At 48.9% G+C, this 21,515-nt stretch overlaps 1 protein-coding gene across 2 annotated transcripts in view; it reads right to left on the reverse strand.

Annotated features, from left to right (window-relative positions):
- The window catches only part of LOC119384145 (adenylate cyclase type 3), a 778,406-nt gene that overhangs the window by 98,955 nt on the left and 657,936 nt on the right, over nucleotides 1-21,515 (reverse strand). The window contains exons 17-19 of one of the 2 annotated variants that reach the window (XM_037652439.2): nucleotides 8,229-8,462; nucleotides 7,914-8,107; nucleotides 7,380-7,488 (exon numbers count right to left, since the gene is read on the reverse strand). In XM_037652439.2, the coding sequence (XP_037508367.1) occupies nucleotides 7,949-8,107; nucleotides 8,229-8,462 (393 nt within the window). In that variant the 3' untranslated portion in view covers nucleotides 7,380-7,488; nucleotides 7,914-7,948. Of the gene's footprint in view, nucleotides 1-7,379; nucleotides 7,489-7,913; nucleotides 8,108-8,228; nucleotides 8,463-21,515 lie in introns of those variants that run through there. The other variant, XM_037652438.2, reaches the window with a different exon arrangement.

The raw sequence follows: 21,515 nt of genomic DNA on the forward strand, positions 1-21,515 counted from the left end.
AGGAGGTGACCCGCATGGTCTTGTGGAGTGCCACTCGCGATGCGACGAGGCCGTCATTGATGTAGGCGAACACAACAGGGAGGCCGCGCGTCACCAATTTAAAGAATCATTGGACGGTTTGAGCTGCGTTTCGCTAGCCTAAAGGCATGCGCACTTCCTCGAACAACCCCGAAGGGTGTAGTAATGGCTTCGGAATATCGGCAGGTTCCACGGGTATTTAATATTACACCTTGACAAAGTCCACTTTTGTACAGATCTTGCATCCATCCAAGTGTCCCGTGAAATCTTCGAGGTGTGGAAGCGCATAGCTACCGTGTACTGAGAAAGCGTCGAGCACCCGGTAGTCGCCACAAGAACGCAAGTCACCGGGCTCTTTTCTGGGCACCAGATGTAGTGGTGACGCCCAAGTTTTGGACGAAGGGCGAATAATATCTAGCCGGTGCATTGAATTCCCGCTTAGCAATCACCAGACGCTCGCCAAAGAGGCGACGTGGACGAGCCACGACGGGTGGAGCACGAGTGCCGGTGTGGTGGGTTACAGTGTGCTTGGGTAGCTGCTTTAAATTACAAGGTTTCATGACCCCAGGAAAGTCTTAGAGGATCCTAGCGTTCGGCCATGGCGGGACGAGCATGCGAGTGAGAGCTTACAGTAAGCCAGTAATCCAGAGAGGCGTCTTGCTTTCAATCACTAATAGCGGCGCATGCTGACGTCGAGGTCCAAATGGGTCAGGAAGTCGGAGCCGAGGATTGGCTGCCTTTCGTCGGCTACGATGGCGACGCATCAGAACGTACGCCGCAGGCCGAGGTCCAGAGTGAGAGACCGCAGGTCATACCCAACGATGGGCTTTGAGTTCGACACACGGAGCTTAGGCCTATGTGTCTCAGAAGTGCGATCGCTCTTGGTAGAAGGCAGTACGCTGACCTCGGCGCCAGTCTCCGGGGAAGAGCAGGCCGGAGATGCGGTAGATGACCAATAACAGGCGGCCGAGCTGTAGCGCGTGCGGCTGCAGCCACATGCCGCCGTCAGTGATCTCGTGGAGCGTTTCCCGACCGTCTGCATGCAGACCTGCACGGACGGGCGCGGTGCTGGAAATTGCGATGATACCAGCAAATAGGCGAGCTTCGAGGTCTGTGCGAGCGAAGACCACTCGGGGACGACGAACGGCAACTTTTACACGAGGAAACACCACGCTGGTGATGAGACGTTGTGTGAAGAGCGTCGACGGAAGCGGCGAGCTGGTCGATCCGGGACTGCAAGCGAGACGCGACGGTCGACTCTGGTGCAGAAGAGATTGCGGTGACCAAAGCAAAAGTCGCGTCGTGGATTCGATCAGCGAGCTGGGTAATCGATCGAGGGTCAACTCTCCCGTAGCAGTCCACACAAGTCGGGCGGGCACAACTCAGTGCGCTATCACAGTGCTCCATCACTCAGAGCACTATCACAGTGCTCAGCTGTTTGGGTAGGCTGCGGCGAGCGCTGCAGGAAGAGCTCTCTCAAAAGCGTACCGTTCGAGTCGACGTCGCTTGCACTAAAGAGTTGCCGCATACTGCGGAGCAGCTGGGAGGCGCGTCGTTCGCCGAGCTCTTCAGAGATAAGCAGGTTCTTCAGTCGCTGTTACGGGGCGTCATTCAGCGTTGCAGCTATGACGTCTACCACCTCTTGAGTTGCCAAAAAATGGAGACAGGTTGCAAGGAAAATGGCGAAACCGACAAGTCTCCGAAGTGATGTGGTGCAGATCGAAGATAGCTTTACATGGACAAACCAAAGCTGTGGGTTGTTGCTCCTGAACGTCGGCAAACAAAACTGGAGGGCTGCGACGTCAATTGGGTGCGAGGTAGGGTCCGGCGGAAGGTTGCCTGAGAGTGGTAGGTTGCTGGGTTGGGTCATCCATTAGGCCATAGTCACCACTGTTGGAATTCGCGAGGTCGGAGCGGAGCAACACACAAAGGGACCAGCGACGCAGGCATTCAGAACCAATTGCGCATGCTGGGCTTGCGCCTCGACCACGTGCAGCCCATCTTTATTTTAACACGAAAGTGTTTTATGCCGGGGTCCACCAAGTACATCCGTCACGGATATGACGTTGATAAAATGGACGCCAACGGGTAAAGAAAAAACCAAGAAAAAGATACCCCGCTGGGAATCGAACCCACGACGTTACGGCCGCGACGGCAAGCGCCCGACGCACTACCGACTAAGCTAACTCGGGAGCTACTAAACGCGGCGCGAACGCGCCTTATATCTTTCACGCATTCTCTTTCGCAGCTGGCGGAGCGGGGCGGTGCCGCCGTCTGTGAGATGTGAAAAGAAGTAATGCTTCACGCTCGACACTTACTAGCGCTTACTCCGAGATTCACGCGATATCGGAGGTCATGGTTAAAGCGTCTCGATACCAGAGCGGTAGACTGGCCGCGCTGGCGTCGCCGAGGCACCCTTGACGCAGTTACGTTCTTTGCCTTTGGCTTCGTGTTAGCGTGCGTCGGCTCATCGGAGTAGTGCAGCTCCCACGTGCACCAACGGGATTTCTCCGCCGCCGACTGCTTCAATTGCGAGAGCACCGACTAACAAAACTGCTGCAATATGCGTTGCAGAAAGGACGCGAGTTCGACGGGCGAATGTCGTGCCTTGGTGGAGCGAGAGCAGCGCCTGCGAGACAGAGGGCAGCGGGACGCACGCGTTTGTGGCTCAGGCTACGAACCTCTACCTCCCGTGTTGCTGAAGCACAGTTTGTGTTATGTATGCATGAGCACAGGCGTCGTCTACCCTTTACTAGAAAGCGCACACCGTGCCGTTTCTCTCCTTAATTGACGACGCTTTGAAGAAGTGCATACCGGGTACCAATGTTGATTATGAGCTTGTTGATATCATCCTTACGCGGGATTCACGATTCGCTGTGTCCAAATATATGTTCACATCTTCAGCTACCGTGCGCAACGGTTTAATCATGATCATGCGCGTTAGTCGTCGCGACATAGACATGCTGTCAACATGGGTGCATCCACGTCAAACGGTGCTATAGCTGCGAAACACGAATAGACATTGTACAAGCTCTCACATATCACTCACAATAAGCAGTACTTCTGTGAAGACACGTGTCACTTTCGTGTTATACCGATTCCTATGACAGAGGGATCAGCCATGTTTTTTTTTCTCTTCCTTTGCAGCCGGGCGAAAGGCACTGACTCAGGATGCAGACTTTAGTGTCCGTGCATTGTGGCGTCAATGGACGTTACAAGTCTTTTGGCCGCTAAGGCGGTTGATTTACCTAGGTGACAATATCGATGTAAATGGCCTTGACGTCTTCTTCGAGGGGAATTTCTCCGACGACTCCACTGACTGTATAGACCGGCGCAGTTCCGCACCCAGGCCGAAGGCACCGGCTGAGGACGCGGACTTTGGTGTCCGTGCATTGTGGCGTCACTGGGCGCTAAAATTATAGGAAACTTCGCAATATCCCAAAGTGTGCTCGGCGAAAGCCGGTGACGTGGCCACTCGCTGTTGTCGCTTCCGTTCCGCTTCCCAGGCCTTGGTGCCCGATGACAGGTTAGCCCGCCGCATGCACATTCGCTCATTCTTCTTCTGCTGCTTGGTATTGGGGGAATCCATAATCTTGGAACTCTTCTTCGGACCGCTTGCCGTGGAATCAGCACCGCGCCGCTTGGGAGCCATCCGACTAACTCGACTGCTGCAACGAGACGTCTGACGAAGGAGCGTTGCCGCGCGTGCCACTGTGCCATCACGTGATTGCTGAGAGAGAGTGAGGGGGCACGGACAGACGCCGCCGCTGCGCCATCACGTGATTGCTGAGAGAGAGTCAGGGGCACAGACGGACGCCGCCGCTGTGCCATGCCAGCACTCCTGAGCTCAGCATTGCGAGTGCTTGGGAGGAAACGTCCAATTAATCGGTGAAAAAGCAATTCCCGTTTTGAATACCAATATCGGTAGAGTCTGGATAACTTGCTGAAGAAGATGGTGCAAACACCTACAGGAATATTTTGTGAAAAACAAAAAACATGGTTCATACCTCCGTCGTAGGAATCGGAATAACACGAAAGTGACACGCGTCTTTGCAAAAGTAGTTCAATTTTCATTTTACGTTGATAAACGAGAGCCTGCCCAACGTCCGGTAGTTTTTGGCGGCTATAGCTCCATTTGATGTGGACACACCTACGTTGACGCCTGGTGGAGCATCTACATCGCGACGACTAACGTTAATAATCAAGACTAAACCTTCGTGGTAGCTGAAGTAGTTAACGTAAACCCGGACACAGCGGACGGGTTTAAGTTACAAGCACATAACAAACACTAGTAATCGATATGCGCTGATAGAAAGTGTCGTCATTTGATAAGAAATGCGGCAAGATGTACACTGTCCAGTAATTCGGTAACATACACTTCTGCTCATGCATACCCTACCACACAGCGCTTCAGAGACGCGAGAGGCAGAGCTCGTAGCTTGAGCCGTGAACGTGTGGAGACGTCCCGCTGCTCGCTGGCGTCTCTGACCAGGACAAAGCACTCACTCAAGCTGTACAGAAACAAAATGGAGTGGAAAGCGGGCGGCCAGCCTTCGCGGCGCACGTAGTCAGCGTTGAACGAAGGAACGCTAGCCTCCAGGCGCCTTAGCGCTGAGACCATGGCTGAGACTACCGAAGCGCGTCTTTTGGGCGCTCGTTAATGTCAATTCACCTCTCCAAGACGGCACCCCCTCAGCGAACAAGGTCACTGTGAAGGGGAGAACATATGAAAGATAACGCGCGTTTGCACAGGCTCATGCATGAGCGTCGCCGGTGTAAAGAGCCCGACTCCCACCGTCGCGGGCCGAGAGGCTCTGGATTCGGGTCATCCAAACTAGCGAAATTTCTGTCATCTGCTTTTTACTGACGTGTTTCCGTGACGGAAATACGTCAGTGAAGTCTTGGTGGACCCCGGCATCACTCATTCGTGTTAAAAACAATGCTAAATTCTCCACGAAGGACGGAGCTGACGTCAAGTGCGTCCGCTTCATTCAGAGCACGCAGCGCCTTCCCGTTGTCTTGAAGCACATGTCTCGCTGAGGTAACAACTTCAAAGAACGCCACATGCTTTCAAACCACTCATATAAAGAAACCTTGAATTTAATTTTTAAAGGATGACGTACAGCGCGCAAATGTCAAGGATGACTGAGCCTTGTTTTGATAATATTGCCGCGTGCGTTTCTTATTATCACTTCTGCTGTATTCGGTTTTCGCCCACAAAGACTGTGAGTAACGCTCACAATTAAGGCATGGGAAGTGCAGAGAATATTTTTTGTAGTAATTTTCATGTACATCAGAAGAAATTAGAGTGGACTAAAATATATCTTGCCGCTGGCAGAGACCTAACCTGCAACCTTCGAATGAGACGCTTTAAATGCACAGATATGCCTGATAAAGTGGACGGGAGGGGTCCCGCCGCCGTAGCTCGAATGGTAGAGCAACGAACGCGTTATTCGAAGGTTGGAGTTTTGGTCCCTCCCGGCGGCAAGTTTCCTTTTCGTCCACTTTATTTTCTTCTCATTTATGTCAGAATTAGTACAAATAACATACCCTACGTTTTCCTTGGCTTGATTGTCTGTTAGTTCTTATTAACATGCGTGAAGCAGTTCAGAACAAAGCTGCGCGTTAGATTTCAAGAAACTGCGACAACCATTCCAGAGTGACTCAGCTTAAACTCGATTATTCCCTCCAACTGTCACAATTTCGCCGTTAACTGTCTATGCTATGCATATGTCACAAGTACGTCTACAGTAGCAAAATATCATCGTTGCATCTAGAGCACCCCCTCTACACGTAACGCAGGTTACATAATCACCTCAGCTTCACACGCATCTTTCGTAACAGAAACGCGTTTAACACATCAGCACTATCGCAAGCTATACGCACCTGGAATGACCTTCCTGATAATATCGCCTCTGATAGTAACCCTAACACGCTTTGACACACACTTGAGGTGCATTTTTTAGGGGCGAAGCTCCTTAAAGCAACACCCGTTCGTCCCCGTCGTAGTGCGTAACCACTCTTAACGCTAGTACCAGATCTTGACCTCCAAGGTGGTGCCGGTGGGAGATTTCTCCTGTGCGTTGTTGAACAATAAAAAATTCGCAGGGTGCGCGTTAACTAAAAGCCGAATTCTTCCATCTCTCATTCCCCATTAGCAGCCATTGGCATGTTCCAGTAGGAAACGTTAGTAGAAGTAGAAGTGTAAGTGTTAGCTAAAAGCCGACTTCTTCTGTCTCTCATTCCCATTAGCAGCCATTGTTTACCTCCAAGGTAGTGCCTGGTGTGATTTCTCCTGTGCGTGATTAAACAATAAAAATTTTGTTCAAAACGTTGTTGATTGATTAAATAAACCAAGGAAAGACGCCAGATGTTTTTCTAAAAGCAAAACGAAAAGACGCCAGATGTTTCTAAAGCAAAACGAAAAGACGCCAGCTGCTTAACGAAAGACACCAGATGTTTTCTAAAACAATAGTTTTCTAAACAATGAAAATTCACAGCGTACATGTAAAATTAAAGTGAGCTGCAAGTCGTCATAACTCTCATCGAACCTTTAGTATAAACGCGCCCGATCTCACGTCGGTGATGATGTACTGGGCAGAATTCACGGAAGATTCACGGTTTACCGATGAACCTCCGCAGCTTCGCCCACTCATCATCATTCACTCCGTGGATATGGTGTGATTTTTTTTACAATGGCGTCGTATTACTCTTCTATTGTCTAAATGTCAAGCATTGTTTTTTCGTTTTCCAAGTGTCGGTATTTCGTTTCGTTAACGTGCTGTTGAATTTTGCTATGGTAATCTGCTGTTGTATGGGCTGCTGAATTTCACTCACGTACTGCACTGTTAATTTTTAGCGCTGTATTTTTCTTAGTTGTCATTTTTCACTTGCATTATAACCCTTTCCCTTACAAGTTTGCTTGTGATTTCACTATACCCCCTTGCTCAGTGCCTTAAGACCTCTAAGGTATTTTTCAACAAAAATAATTAAATAAATAAATAATTTTGAAGTGTGCATTCTCAAAACTGTTGAACAGAACTAAAAAGAAGGACTACTTTTTCTAACCTACGACTTTCTACTCAGCAGTGAGGTTCCAGTACATGCAGTGTCTTGTTCAGGGCACCCTGACAAAGACAAGTCCATTTGTCAAAATATTTGCTCCAGAGGCAGTCCCTGTTCAGCAAATTACCATTACTTGAGGCATCCATTTGGCCTGAACATCAGTGCTTAGATTGCCGCTAAGGAGAGGAGAAAAATGTTTATTTATTTATTTATTTGATTTGCATACATAGGTACACAAGGACACAGAAAAGAGGGAGAGCAAGCTGGCAACTGCCACCAAGCGGGGCACAACGCCTGCCTACTCTAAACGAGATTTCACATAAAAACACATACGTCTTCGGCTGCATTCAGTTTTCCTCCGTGCTCTTTCTTTTTTAACAATGTGCTTGATTGGGCTGGTTGGTACTGCATGGTAGACGGTGAATAAAAAACGGCGCTAAATACGGGACGAGAAGAGTACACATACACGGCGCTGAACTAACAAGCTTTCTTTTTGCTGAGGGGTGGTGTTTTTGGGCCATGTTGGCCTGCAGTGTTTTCAAATAAATAAGTATAATACTAAATTGTTATCAAAAAGTTATCTATTGCACCACTGTACGAAGCTGTCCTTCTATATTTATGTGCACTGCCCCTCCTGCTTGGGCAATGTTGGCCTGCAGTATTTTCAACTAAAGCCAAGCTTTTGGTACGGTTTTACTGTGCCATTTTGCGCATTATTAATTATTTTCGCTCATACAGATGAGTGAGATTTTCTCACCTTCTACCTATGCTTAAGCGCTTAGAGGTACAAAGCAGGGAAGAACCAATTATTGAATTCTCATGCCACTAACCTGTGAGCTTTCCCAAGACTTATGGAGGGCGTCGCTCAGCTCGGGCTCGCCGCCGTTGCGACAACTGTGGGACCTGCGCCGTTGGGCAGCTGCTGCTGATGTTGAAGGGTATGCGCTGCTACCGTGCTGACCACTTCCATGCCATTATTTGTAGTCACGGAGACATCCGCAGAGGGCGTCGCTGTCTTAGCGTCCTGCGGTGCAGCAATGCGTCAACGAAGGACGGTCAGTGTTGACGGAGGCATCACTGGAGGCTGGCAATGATGTCCTATCTTGAAACAGCAATTATTCACACCTTTAAGCAACAACTCTCACCTGCGGCGACGCAATCGGCTCTTCGGTTTTGACGCCTGGGTCGTCATCTTGTTGAGCGAGCGGGTTGGTGTGCACGTGTGTGGCAGCCGCCAACGCACTGGATTGCTGGGCAGTCGGCTTCTTGCCCAACAGATAGAAGGTCATGAGCATGCCTTTACCTTTGACCGACACCAAGCCCCGCTGCTCGAGCGTGAAGCCGAACGTCTCCAGAATGTCAGCCGTCTCTTTGACCACCTGCGTCGTGATCCAGCATGGTTAAGGACAATGCTAACGTTCTGGTAGCAAAAGATGTCCCTTACAAGACACCAGACTTCGAAAAGCTGTGTCACCCCTATTGCAAAACCCAGCGCCACTGGGTACCAGTGCCCAGTGCCATGCCGGATTATGAGCCCAGTATCGCGCTGGATACTGGTCCGCTGGAGCGGCGTTTTACCGGGAGGCGCTGGGTACGTCGGCGCAAAACGGTTCTACAGCGTTAAAACGGTAGTGCCTACCTGCCCTGCATAAATAAATCATTAAAGAAAGTGATGCAGAAAGCATTAGCGCAATAAAAAAAGTCGTATGAAAAAAAAAACGCTCCGCCACGACGATTCAAACTTTCCACCTCCTGATCCCCAACCAAGTACTCCACCAAAAAAAACTTCTCCACGCTGAAACATGCTGAATCTCGCCGTAAAAGGGCTACTCAATAACACTGCTTTTCTTTTCGTATTTTCATGTTGCATACTCAAGGAAGACGCGACCATTCTTTCCAAATGAAGCTTGCTTCTTCATTGGACGCAAACAGAGGGAAGCTGGACACCAATGAAATGCCCATAATGGGAGGAGCGTTAGGTTTCCTTAAAAATTCCCGTCTTAAGTCCGAAAAATATCAAATGGATCGAGAAGCAAGGTACAGTTTGACGGCTGTTACTGTCGGTTTTTAATAGCCGTTTCTCCCCTTTGCTAATGATCAACATGTGCAGGAGCTTTATGATGACTCGTTCGATAAACACGCGCCTACATGAATTCATACTGAGAAGTTTTCTCGCGCGAGCGATGATATTACTGCGGGGTGCACATTTCTGTATACTGATTTGCAGCCCTGTCAATACCTACAAGTATAAAACCGCTTAGCAAAACCCAAATACAATGCGTTGAAAAAATATGACAGTGTCTTAATTTACTAAGGCGTACCAGTTGACAGGTATGTGTTCTGACATATGAGTCAGAGAAGTACTGGAGAGTGCGGCCGGCTGCTTTCACTGAGCCTGCGTGCGTTGCTGAAAGCGCGTCCCATCGATGGTCATTAGCTCTTTGTGCCGACACCGTACACAAAAAATAGTTTGGCAATTTTTTTTGACATGATATGTACAGAGACAGCAAACACAAAGAAAAAAAATTGCAGCGGCTTAGCTCGGCTATGCCAGTATATATGTAGCGTTAGCAAAGGTACAGCTGATTATTCTTAGCATTCCAGATTGTCTTGGATTATTAGCTTTCTTCCGTTCATTCTTCGTACGCTGAAGCGCTAATTGCCAGGCAACTACTTCGGGATCCGATGAGATAAGCTTCTCGGCTCTTCTGCGCCGTCGAGCAGCATTTGCGCTCTCCTTCTCCATGGCGTTACCCCCTTGCAAACGCCAGTCAGAGACGTTATCAAGCGGCCCCAGCGCAGCTTCAGACGGCGACTGCACAGCGAAGGCGAACAGCTGCGCGCGCGCCGGCGCCACTGTGTCTATGGCTACGACGTCACCAGCAGCGGCGAGCCGCGCGCGGCGGTGGCGGATTCCGCGCGCGCGCCGGCGCCAGCCTGTCTGCCGCGCCTACGACGCTACTCCTCCCGAACGCGCAGACCAGCAGCGGCGAGCCGCGAGCGGGGGTGTGGGAGAGCGCGTGAGATGCCAACACCGGTGACCCAGCTGTCCCAGTTGAAAATGACAACACAACTTGCCAATTGAGACAAGAGAAATTTCTGTTGTCACAACAAGATTTTTGTGTAGTCAAGAATTCTCGCGCATGCGCAGCACCCCTCATGACGCTCCACGCTAAATCGGCTCCGGCTAGGCAAGTGTAGCTAACGCTATAAAAAATGGTTCATCTGGATTAAACTATGTCCAAACTACTCTACAGTTATTCTTACATATCGGAATTGCTTATACTTAAAGCAAGAAGTGCCGGTGGCATGTAGACGGACTGGGCCGGTACGCTAGGCCTAACGCTCGCGGGGGGTCCCACTGGGTAGGGGTGATCTCGGCGCAGATGAGTTGCGATGCATGAAGTATGTGCATTTTAGCCTCGGAAACTTTCGACCTGCTACCTAACTTATAGCTGAAGTAAATGGAAGTGCAAGAATTGCCCGAGATGCGTTTCCGGTGTGGCGATATCGAACGACGGTTGTTTTTCTGGCCTCCGTTGGGAGAGGTCGCGAAGCCAGACCTCACTTACTTCTCGCCACCTGTACGGCGATGTAACGATTTGCTTTGTATTACTTGAAGAAAAGCCAGCAAAGTCACGGGACATGAGGAATAAGCAAACGCACACAACGCTGGACCTAACAACTGTCTTTATTGAAAGGAAGCATTTACCCAAGAGACCTCACAACGCATGTGCGGTACATCATTATCGCCTACAACGTCGCCAGGTGTAAAAGACAACAATCATCCTTTTTGCCATCGTTGCAAAATGCCAAATTCCTTGTCAAGGAGGCAAATTGATGGTGTGCTGATACAGTTAACTCCACTTTTCCTAATGTAGTATGCCTGCACCACTTCACGTTCCTCTTTGCTCTTTCCTCTTCCCAGGCAGCTGGCATTACTGAAAAGCGGATGGCAACCACATTCACGACAATGACGGACCAGATTAGCGCCATCATTCGAGTTTAAGAAAGCGTAATGCTCACGCAGTCTAGCATTGATACAACGCCCGGTTTCTTCTTTCTTCTCTCTTTTTCTGTTTCGCTTGAATAAAGCATTCAGTTGTGAGTCAGCGCTCGTGTTGTCAAGTCTTCCCGTTTCCTACGTCTTTTGCACTGTTTCAATGTGATAACAAGTGACACTAAAAATAAAAACGCACTATTTACAGCTGCGATTCGAACCCGAGTCTTTTGATTGGGAAGCTGGCATTCTACTCCTGCACAGCTTTGGCGGAGCAGCGTGCAGCTAATAAACGACGCCACATTTCAGGCTACCGATCGCAGCGCCACCTTGACCCTATCTGGGCTTCACTTTTGGTACACTGGCGCTGCGGCCGTTCCGAGCACTCCCCTGTTCTGGTACACTCTAGCCAGGCGTACCAGCAGCTGCGGCGGCGATGGTTGCCATGGCTACGGCGCGGCTGGCTTTTTCTGAGACGTGTACGCTTCAACAATGGCATAAAGAGCTCCGCTCTTAAAAAAAGAACTATAATACGTTAAACGACACTGAGTAATAACTTTATTTAGATCCTGAGGAGAAAGAATTAAAGCGGGGCCGGATGTCCCGCCCATCAATCCGGCGGCTCCACCCAAGTCGGGGCCGGTAGATAGGGTCCTTCGGCGACGGCCCGGGCCCTCTGGACTGCCTTCAGCTGAGCAATGAGCTCTGTGCTTCTATGCGCTGAGTCCTAAGCAAACATTTTGTTCCTAAGCAAAATGCTGCTGAAGAGGAAAAATTGGTCAGGGAAACGTCATTGTCGGACGTCTTACACCAGGCGTAAGAAGGCGCAGATCATGGGTGCCGTCTTCAGGACACTTTCTGCGCGGACCCAGTCTTCCTTCAAAGCCTTTCTGGCGTTCTGTGAGCATTAGGGCTGAATAAACTGTTGCCTGCATGCAAAAACCCAACTCGAGTGTGCATCTAGACGAACTTTTTCCCATAATTGCTTTCGACAGGAACAATGCTACGACAACTACGAGCCCGCAAATGTACAAATTTGCACTTTAAAGCAACTCTTCGTCCTCTTTTGTCAATTTGATGTTTTGTGAACACGAAAGAACGTACTTAAGACCTAAAAACCGTGACAATGGCAACTATAGCTACATGCTCGCTAATTGAAGTGGTTGCGCGTAAACGTCAATTTGGACACTTTGGCGGATTTGTAACTCGATCCGACCTCACCAAAATATTGCAACATGTCTTTAGAGGTTACGTTAGAGCACTCATTGGGCTTTAATTCTGGGGAGTTCAAAGAAAATCGAAAATGGCTTTTTAATTGCATTTTAAAACATTGCGTTTTTAGAGACATGCCTTCATGTATGCAATTTTCGTTTGCATTTGACATCATTCTCGGAAATTATATTTAACACATTTGTTAAACTAATATGTGGTACCACTCTGGGAAATTTCGAAAATTCTGAGTGCTATAGACGCGAAGTCAAAAAATCTGAAACTAGGGCATTATTGAGCATTGTGCCGCATTTGCAATTTTCTTCGTAAAATATGGGCAACAATACTGCAAGATACCGATATTTTAATAAATATGTTACTCGGCGTATGGAAAAAAATTTTTGAGACTCACAGCTACGATAGTTATTTTGTAGGAGCTCGTCAAAATCAAATCTTCGCGCAGTTCGCAAGAAGCGGTTCTGCAAAGTGGAGAATTCTGATATTTTTTTTTTGACTAAGGCAAAATTTTTATCTCGCGAAACTAAGAATGGTTTCGTGGCCCTGGGGAACAGGAGAGCAAGATACATTTTTTTTCAGCAAAATTAAAAGGGATCCGCGGACATGCACCGACGTTCTTATCTGAATACGCCCTATAGGTTCTGCTTCAGAATGCCTAGCGGGCTGCTCGCGGACCAAATGGTGATGTCACCTGCGTTAATGGTGTTATACGCCCGGGACTTTCGTGACTTTGATGTAGAGATCGCGCATTGCGATGTTGAAAAGGAGCGGCGATAGCTTTGGCCTCGCGGGGTGCCGATGTTGCCTAGCCTGTGCTTTCTGCTGATCTGTCCGTTGTTTGACCGTTCGGTCAGCCATAGTAATATCTTGGGTGTATCATCTCAAAACTACGATATGATTATGAGGGACGATGTGGTGGAGGGCTACGGAAATTTGGACCACCCGGGGTTCTTTAACGTGCACCAAAAGTAAAGAACACGAGCCTCAAACATTTTCGCCTCCGTCGAAAATGCAGCCACCGCGGCCGTGATTCGATCCCGCGACCTTCGGGTCAGCAGTCGAGCGCCATAACCACTACACCACCGTGGCGGGGCCGTTCGGTCAGCCAAAAACGATTTTACAAAGTTGTGGAAATTTATTCCGAAATGCAACGTGGAGATTGCACTGAGGATGTGTTCGTGCCTGACCGTGTCGAGGGCTTCGGTTAGGTCGACCACCACGATGCCTTTTACATTCCTGGATTTGTTGTTTATGATCGCTCTTCTACTGATAGCGCCTTACGTGGATAGTGATTTTCTGAAGCTATGAAATTGTGGCGGAAGAGGTCGTTTTCCTCAATGCGCTCTCCAATTCTATTGTGGATGGCATGTTCCGCGACCATTCCGAGGCACGACGTGAGGGAGATGGGCTTCAGAATCTCTGCACGGAGCGGTTTTTGTGGTTTCGGGAGGAGGATTGCATTGGCAGTTCACCTTTAGTCCGGCACACGGCCTTCAGCCTACACCTCGTGAATTTTGCTCGTAATGATTCGTATCGGTTTGTCATCTAGATTTCTGAGTAGGTTGTTCGTGATTCCATTTGGGCCGGGGGCCGAGCATCAGTTTAGGTCGGGAAAGGCGCATACAGTCTCCTAGACTTAGAAAGGACGACCCAGCAAGAGTTGAGGTGTCCCCTTGTACTCGCATGTCGGGTTATCCCACGTGACAGCTTTGCTCCCTACCGGCAGGTAAACGTCTGCCAGAGCGTCAGCAAAGTCCTGCAAACCCGTCCCTTCTTTCGTGTGATGATGAACGAGCCTTTCGACCATTGCTCTCGGTCAGTTGGTTGCTGTCCGCGAATAGGTTCTTGAGAAGGCTCCACTTGCTGCCCCTTCTCATTTTATCACCCGCCTCATTACAAACCTAGTCCCATTGCTGCGCACTGAACTTTCTGGCGTCTTCTTCAATCTCTTTGTTCATTTCCAATAATTTAGACCTCAGCCTCCTGTTAGCTTCTATTGTTTCTATTTTTCTCTTAGGGCGTTCTTGGCCTCCAGGAGGTGTGCGAGTCTGAATTCCATTGCTGGCACCTCCAGGTCCGAGCTTATTTCCTTAGTGGCGTTGGCCACCATAACATTTAGATTTTTCAGCTCTTAGAAGGTTTCTCCTGGTCTGACCTCACCCCCCCCCCCCCCATTCTTTGGAAGAGGTACCAGTCGACGTAGGTGTACGTCTTGGGTGTTGTGGGTGTGATGCGGATGTTGATTTCTAGGATAAAATGGTCACTGCCAAGGTAATCTTGCAGGTTGTCCCACGACCCGTCAGCGTTTTCGAGGAACGTCAGGTCCGGAGGTGTGTCCCTCTGAACGGAGCTGCCTCCGCGCGAAGGGAACCTTGAGTCCGTGGTGAGTTTCATGCCTAGGGGGTTTGCGCATTCGGCAAGGTTAATCCTTTCCTGTCATTGGTGGCGTAGCCCCAGGCGGTGTTGTCCGCACTGAAGTCTCCAGCAACGATCAGCAGCCTGTCCTTGGCTTGCGACGCGGCCGATGTGAGAAGTTTGTTAAAGTTCCCGAGTCTGTCTGTCGGGGAACTGCAGACGTGTAGTGTATAAAGGTTGGTCTTTAGGGCCTGACTGGGACTGATTTCTGTGAGCATGGATTCAAGGTTTTTGTTGTATGCCGGGGTGCTCCTTTTCACAAAGCTGCCTTTATGTGGATAAGGTGGCAGTGCCCCTGGCTTGTTTGAAGTCGAGGTCCAGGCTATGTCTGGAAACCATGTACCCCGAGAAGGACATGTTTTGAATGTTCTTTTCCGCCCCGCACTCTTGTAGGATGATGACGTGTGGATACAATTTACATCATCTGACCAATTGCATTACGTTAGCTTTCTTTTTGTTGAATGAGTTACAGTTCGATTGTCACGTCTTGAAATATTGCGGTGCGCCATCCATTGTATTGTTTTGGCATGACCCCCTTTTTGTTTAGATAACTTATTGGTCTTGGCGGCTTGGGGGTGCGGGCGGTGCAGGAGGGGTCCCGGGGAAGACATGGGCCCTGGGTCCGGCATGGGGAATATTTTCGTAGTTTCGGGTTGAGCGACTGGTCTTCCTAGACGGTCGAGTCTGTCGCGGATTTGCATGAGTACCTCCTTAATTTCAGTAATTGCCGACTGAAATATGTTGATTTTGCTCTTGTTCGTATCAATTTATTTATTTATTTATTTATTTATTTATTTATTTATTTATTTATTTATTTATTTATTTATTTTCATACTCTCAGGGCCCCAGGGCATTACAGAGAGGAGTGGTTTAACAAAATGCTATTAATTGCAACTTTGAAGGCGGCAGGTTCTTCAATTGCAGCAACGCAGGCAGGAAGGTGGTTCCAGTCACTGCTTGTTTGCGCCAAAAAAGAAGCATAACAAGTGTTAGTGCGGCACAAGGAAATTTAACGTTAAAATTATGATCGAACCGTGGAGATACGTAATCTGGTGGAAGGAAAAGGCCATTTTTAAGTGCTGGGTTAGTGTAAAGAATTTTGTGAAGTAGGTTTAAGCGTAAGTACTTACGGCGTGACTGAGGTGTTGGTAGACCTGAAGTGCCTTTCAATGAATAAACACCGGCGTAGCGGGAGTAATTAGAAAGCACAAATCTAGCTGCACGGTTTTGCATGGGTTCAAGAACTGTAGTTAATACGGAGCTAGGTGGATCCCATATAGAACACGCGTATTCCGATTTGGATCTCACGAGCGTTGTTTACAATTTAAGTTTTAGATCTGAAGGAACAGAAGAGAAACTACGGCGTAGAAATCGAAGCACGCGATTAGCGTTATGAATTACATGTTCAACTTTCATATCCCAAGAGATGTTGTGGGTTATATGTATGACAAGATAGATTTAACTCGTAACGAGGTTTATAGTGGAGTTGTTAAGCGTATAGGAAAAGTTGTCATTAGCTTTGTTGTGATGCATTACTCTCAGAACTTTACACTTAGTAATGTTTAGTTTCATGAGCCACTTGTCGCACCAGTTAGAAGCGAACCCTGCGGTAACCCTGATGTAACCACAACGGTAGGAGAGTTCTAATTATTATTGTGAACGTACTGTAGTCGGTCAGTTAGAAAACATTGAATCTAGCCTAGGATGTTAGGATCTACACTGAGCTTACTCAACTTAAGAAGAAGGAGAGTATGCGAAACAGTGTCGAAGGCTTTGGCGTAACCTAAAAAAATATGGAGTCGATTATGAAATTATTGTCGAAAGCACGTAAAAGATCGTTAGTAAAACAGAGTCACTGTGTTACTTTTCCTGTTGAACAGGAAAAGTGCTTCGTGAAACCCTTTTGACGCGGGGAAAAAGCGAATTGGATTCAAGAAAAGATACTAAGTTCGAGTAAATGGTGTCCTCGAGAAGTTTGCAGGGTGCACTGGTTAAATATATTGGGCCATAAATTAGGGGAGAATTGTTGTTACCTGACTTGTGAAGTGGAACCACCTTACCCATCTTCCAATCATCTGGCAAAGTGGAAGACTGCAAAGACTGCGAAAAAAGTTCAGCGAGTATAATGGCAGAATAAAGTTTTGTGTTTTTTAGGAACTTTGAATTGATGCTGTCATTACCTGCAGAGCTAGATAATTTCAACTTTTCTATGAGACGGCACACCCCATATGAATCAACACAGAAGAAATTCATATAGAACAAGGAATAGTCATTGAGAGAAGGCATAGAAAGGCTGTTGCGCCAGAATAACAAGAATCAAACACATCATTCATCACAGTGCAGCAGTCACTATTAGAAATAGCATCACCGCTGCTATCGAGCAAGTGAAACGTTGTAGATCTGCTGCCGCAACTACACTCTAAAACTGCCGAGGATTTTCTTTTAGTAGGGCGGGTAGGGTAGAAACGTGGCATACGTTTGTAGCCTGCGCAATGGCGTTTTTGTACTCGTGTTCAGCGACGAAGTAGGCGTGCCAACGATCAGGCGTCATCGCCACTTTTGCTCGTCGGAACATTTTTTTCTTTTTGTTTAGTAGGCGCTTCAGATGGGAGTGAAACCAAAGGGCTTTGGAAGAAGAAAAGATCTGTTTTTAGCAGTGTAGCGGTCGATTGAAAAAGTAGCTTTTTCCTCAAACATAATTTAATTTCCTTGAACGGTGCGACTGTAAAACCCGGCATATAGTCTGTGATGAAATCAGCAAGTTAATTATTTGTTCAGTATTTTTAGTCAGTATTTCTATAAGTCAGTATTTTTATAATCTTTTATAAATTTAACTTGCTTCGTGTATGGCGAATGGGCATGAATATTGCAGTGAATAAAACAATGATAATTTAGACAAAGCATAAAGACTAGGGGTGAGACGAGTTGCGGAGTTGTAACCAGCAAATCTAGTACATTAGAAGAATTAGGTGAGCAGAGTAGGCTGAAGTACCAGTTGCCTAAGGCTAAAATCCAAGCAAACGTTTAAAAATGACAGACATTCCATCGAATTTGCCGCAAGACTTGGCGGGTCAGTAGTCCAGGTTATAGAAGGTAAATTAAAATCACCAAAATAAATAATGGCCATTTGGTAAATCGCACAGTCGACGTATTCATGTCATCAAGTAATTCTTGACAAAATGTTCTTGAAGATTGTGGCGGTTTGTAGCACAGACTAAAGATAAACTTGGTATGCTCTGTAAATACACATGCACTAATAAATTCGAAGTTACAGTCGGCCAGAATCACACTAGAAACCAAGGTATCCCGGACAGCTATCAACACACCACCGCCTAGACGACGAGCACGATCCGAGCGATAAATTTTGTAACCCGGTTCGCAGCGCAGTATTTCAGTTATGGATTGCGGAAGAGATCCACGTTTCTGCAAACAGTATCACATCCGCAGAACACATGTCAATAATGGAAGATAAGCCGTCGCGCTTGTTACAAATGCTCCGTACATTGGAATATAGCCGGGGCATTTGACTGGCAGATTGCGTTCGTGCTAGATATGCTGGTGTTCATTCTAAAAAGACAAGGCGTGCAAACACGGACACAAGACAGAAGTCAGCACGCCACAAACGCTAACAACCGAAGAGACGCACAACGGCGGAAATGAACGAAGGCACGAAAACTTATCTGCGCATGCCCATGCAACAGGCGAACCTATCAATCCGGCACGCGTGGGGCTCTACGTGGAAGATAACTGTTAAGGCATTCGATTTCATCTTTATGCAAACAAATCGACGGTTGTGTAGAGAAGAAGAGTGGCCTCAGCGGCATTGCTCTGCGCCTCAGCGGCATCGCCATCGCCGTGAGCTCGTGGTTGCTGCGCTTGGCCGAACGCTGCTGACCGCTGCTTGTTGACACGCATTCTCTGCCAATAAACCTCTTAGGAAGTGGTGGAGGCTGCTCGGTTTCGATCGCCCTGGAACTTCGAAATCGCACTCTACCGTCCATCATGCCCAACGACGCAGGCGCCACTCATCCAACTCCTCCAACGGCACCGCCCACCCTGCTCTGCGCCGGTTCCTTGCGTCTGCGAGATCCCCCCATCTTCTCGGGCACTGACGACAAGGACGTGGACGATTGGATCTCCACGTGTGAGCGAGTGAGCGTTCAGAACAAATGGGACGACGACTCCAAGTTGAGCTACGTTTCCTTTTATCTGTCGGACGTGGCCAAACTGTGGTTCATAAACCACGAAGCTGACCTTCCTACGTGGTCGGTTTTCAAGACCAGGTTCACCCAGGTCTTCGGTCGGCCCGAGGTGCGAAAACTCCGCGCAGAACAACGCTTGCGTACTCGATCCCAACAGCTTGGTGAGAATTTCACCAGCTACATCGAGGACATCCTTGACCTTTGCAAGCGGGTGAACGCGTCGATGTCCGAAGAGGAAAAGATCAAGAATATTATGAAGGGCGTTGAGGACGACGCTTTGCAAATGTTACTGTCGAAGAGTCCTCGCTCTGTCGTCGAACTCACAGAATTATGCCAGAGTTACGACGAGTTACGCCGGCAACGTCTTCACACCAGACGTCCTTCGGCGCCTGACGACTCCCTCGCCAGCCTTGGCATCGGAGACGACCACGCTCCTCTGCTATCGAAGATACAAGAGTTCATACGCGCCGAGGTCACTCGTCAACTCTCTTTGATGTCTTGCGTCCCAGACCAACCACGCAGTTTGGCACCTACGCTCCGCGACTTCATCCAAGACCAGGTCGCGCAAGCTATTCCTCCAGCCCGTGAACCGCCTCCAGTCACTGCTCCACTCACGTACGCAAAGGCCATTGCCCGACCTCTTCACCAGACGTTCCAGCCACCGCCTATGTATCAACCACCGACCTTTTCGCCGCCCCCTATGCCGATTCCACACCGGCCACCTTTTCCGACCCCCCAGCCGCAGCTTGGAGTCTATTCCGACCAATGGCGAACCTACGATGACCGTCCTATATGCTTTGCTTGTGGTGGTGTTGGCCACGTGGCGCGTTATTGCCGTCGTCGCACAGCGTCCTCTGCGAACATTCGACGAGTCCCGCCTTTCGCTCATCCGTTTCCCTCGGCGCCTTCCAGCAATCCGTCCACTTCATTTCGCCCTGATCGCTCATTTGCACCTACCCGACGCTCGCCATCTCCACGTCGTCGTTCGCTTTCTCCGATGCGTCGCCGTACCGGACCCACCGAGCAGGAAAACTGATAGCCGCAGTTCCCGAGGCACAAACTGCGTCCACGTCGTCATGCACAAGTCCTCGCCCCTCTCCAGCCAACGTTATTGAAGTGTCGGTCGATGGTATCGTCGTCATGGCACTTGTTGACACAGGAGCCGCTGTATCCGTAATTTCCGCCCAGCTGTGCCGCAAACTCCGAAAATTTCTGACGCCATTATCTGACCGGTCGCTTCGAACGGCGAACGCACAAAGCATAACGCCTCTCGCGGCCTGCAGCTCACGAGTCGTCATCCAAGGAGTTGTTCATATCGTGGAATTTTTGTGCTGCCCTCGTGTTCCCATGACGTAATATTAGGCTGGGACTTCCTTGCGAGTAATCACGCCGTCATTGACTGCTGTCGCGCCGAACTCGACCTTTCTCCACTTCCAGACGTTGATGCTGTCGAAACCCCGCCTCCGTGTTATAAACTGTCCATATCCGACGACACAACCGTTCCTCCCTGCTCTTCCATGCTTGTGCCTGTGTCCTGCGCCGCTATTTCAGATGGTGATGTTCTCTTTACGCCCTCTGGCCTCTTCATTCATCGCAGATGTTCTCCACTGCCCGTCGCTCTCCTTACTCTCCGCAGTGGCGTCACGAAGACGCTCGTTCACAACACACTGGCGTGGCCCTTACCTTTATTCCATGGTGAATGCCTCGGTCGCGTACAGCCGATCGACACCGTTCACATTTTTCACGCTCCGCCTACTTCACTTTCTACGGACCTCAGCGCACTCACTTCTGACCCTGCCGTTGATCAGCCACTCCTTGACGCTTTCCATCGCTCAATCGATGCCGCAACGTCTCCTTCAAAACGAAGCCAACTGATCACCCTACTGCAGAAGTTCCGCGCTTCTTTTGACAGCCATGCTTCTGGTCTCGGTCGCACATCGACCATTTCTCACACCATTGACACCGGAAGCCATGCGCCTCTACGGCAACGTCCCTATAGCGTCTCGGCGTCGGAGCGCCGTGTTATTGACGATCAGGTTGCTGACATGCTCCAGCGAGGTATCCAATAGTCCTTGGACTATTGGATACCTCGCTGTTGGATACCTCAGCGAGGTATCCAACAGCCTTCCAATAGTCCTTGGGCGTCACCGGTCGTTCTTGTTAAGAAGAAGGATGGCTCCATTCGCTTCTGTCTCGACTACCGACGTTTAAACAAGATTACCCGGAAGGACGTTTACCCGTTACCGCGAATCGACGACGCCCTCGACTGTCTGCAGGGAGCGGAATACTTTTCTTCGCTGGACTTACGCTCTGGATACTGGCAAGTTCCCATGGAAGCGTCTGATCGACCGAAAACCGCATTTGTCACACCTGACGGATTATACGAATTTACTGTCATGCCTTTTGGCCTATGTAATGCTCCAGCCACTTTTGAGAGGATGATGGACACTATTTTACGAGGCCTCAAGTGGAACACATGTCTATGCTGCCTCGACGACATAGTTGTCTTTTCCGCTGATTTCAACACCCATTTAAGTCGTCTCGAGCACGTTCTCACATGCCTCACTGACGCAGGACTCCAACGCAAC

This window comes from Rhipicephalus sanguineus, chromosome 2 (genome assembly GCF_013339695.2).
Source record: "Rhipicephalus sanguineus isolate Rsan-2018 chromosome 2, BIME_Rsan_1.4, whole genome shotgun sequence".
Lineage (NCBI taxonomy): Eukaryota > Metazoa > Arthropoda > Arachnida > Ixodida > Ixodidae > Rhipicephalus > Rhipicephalus sanguineus.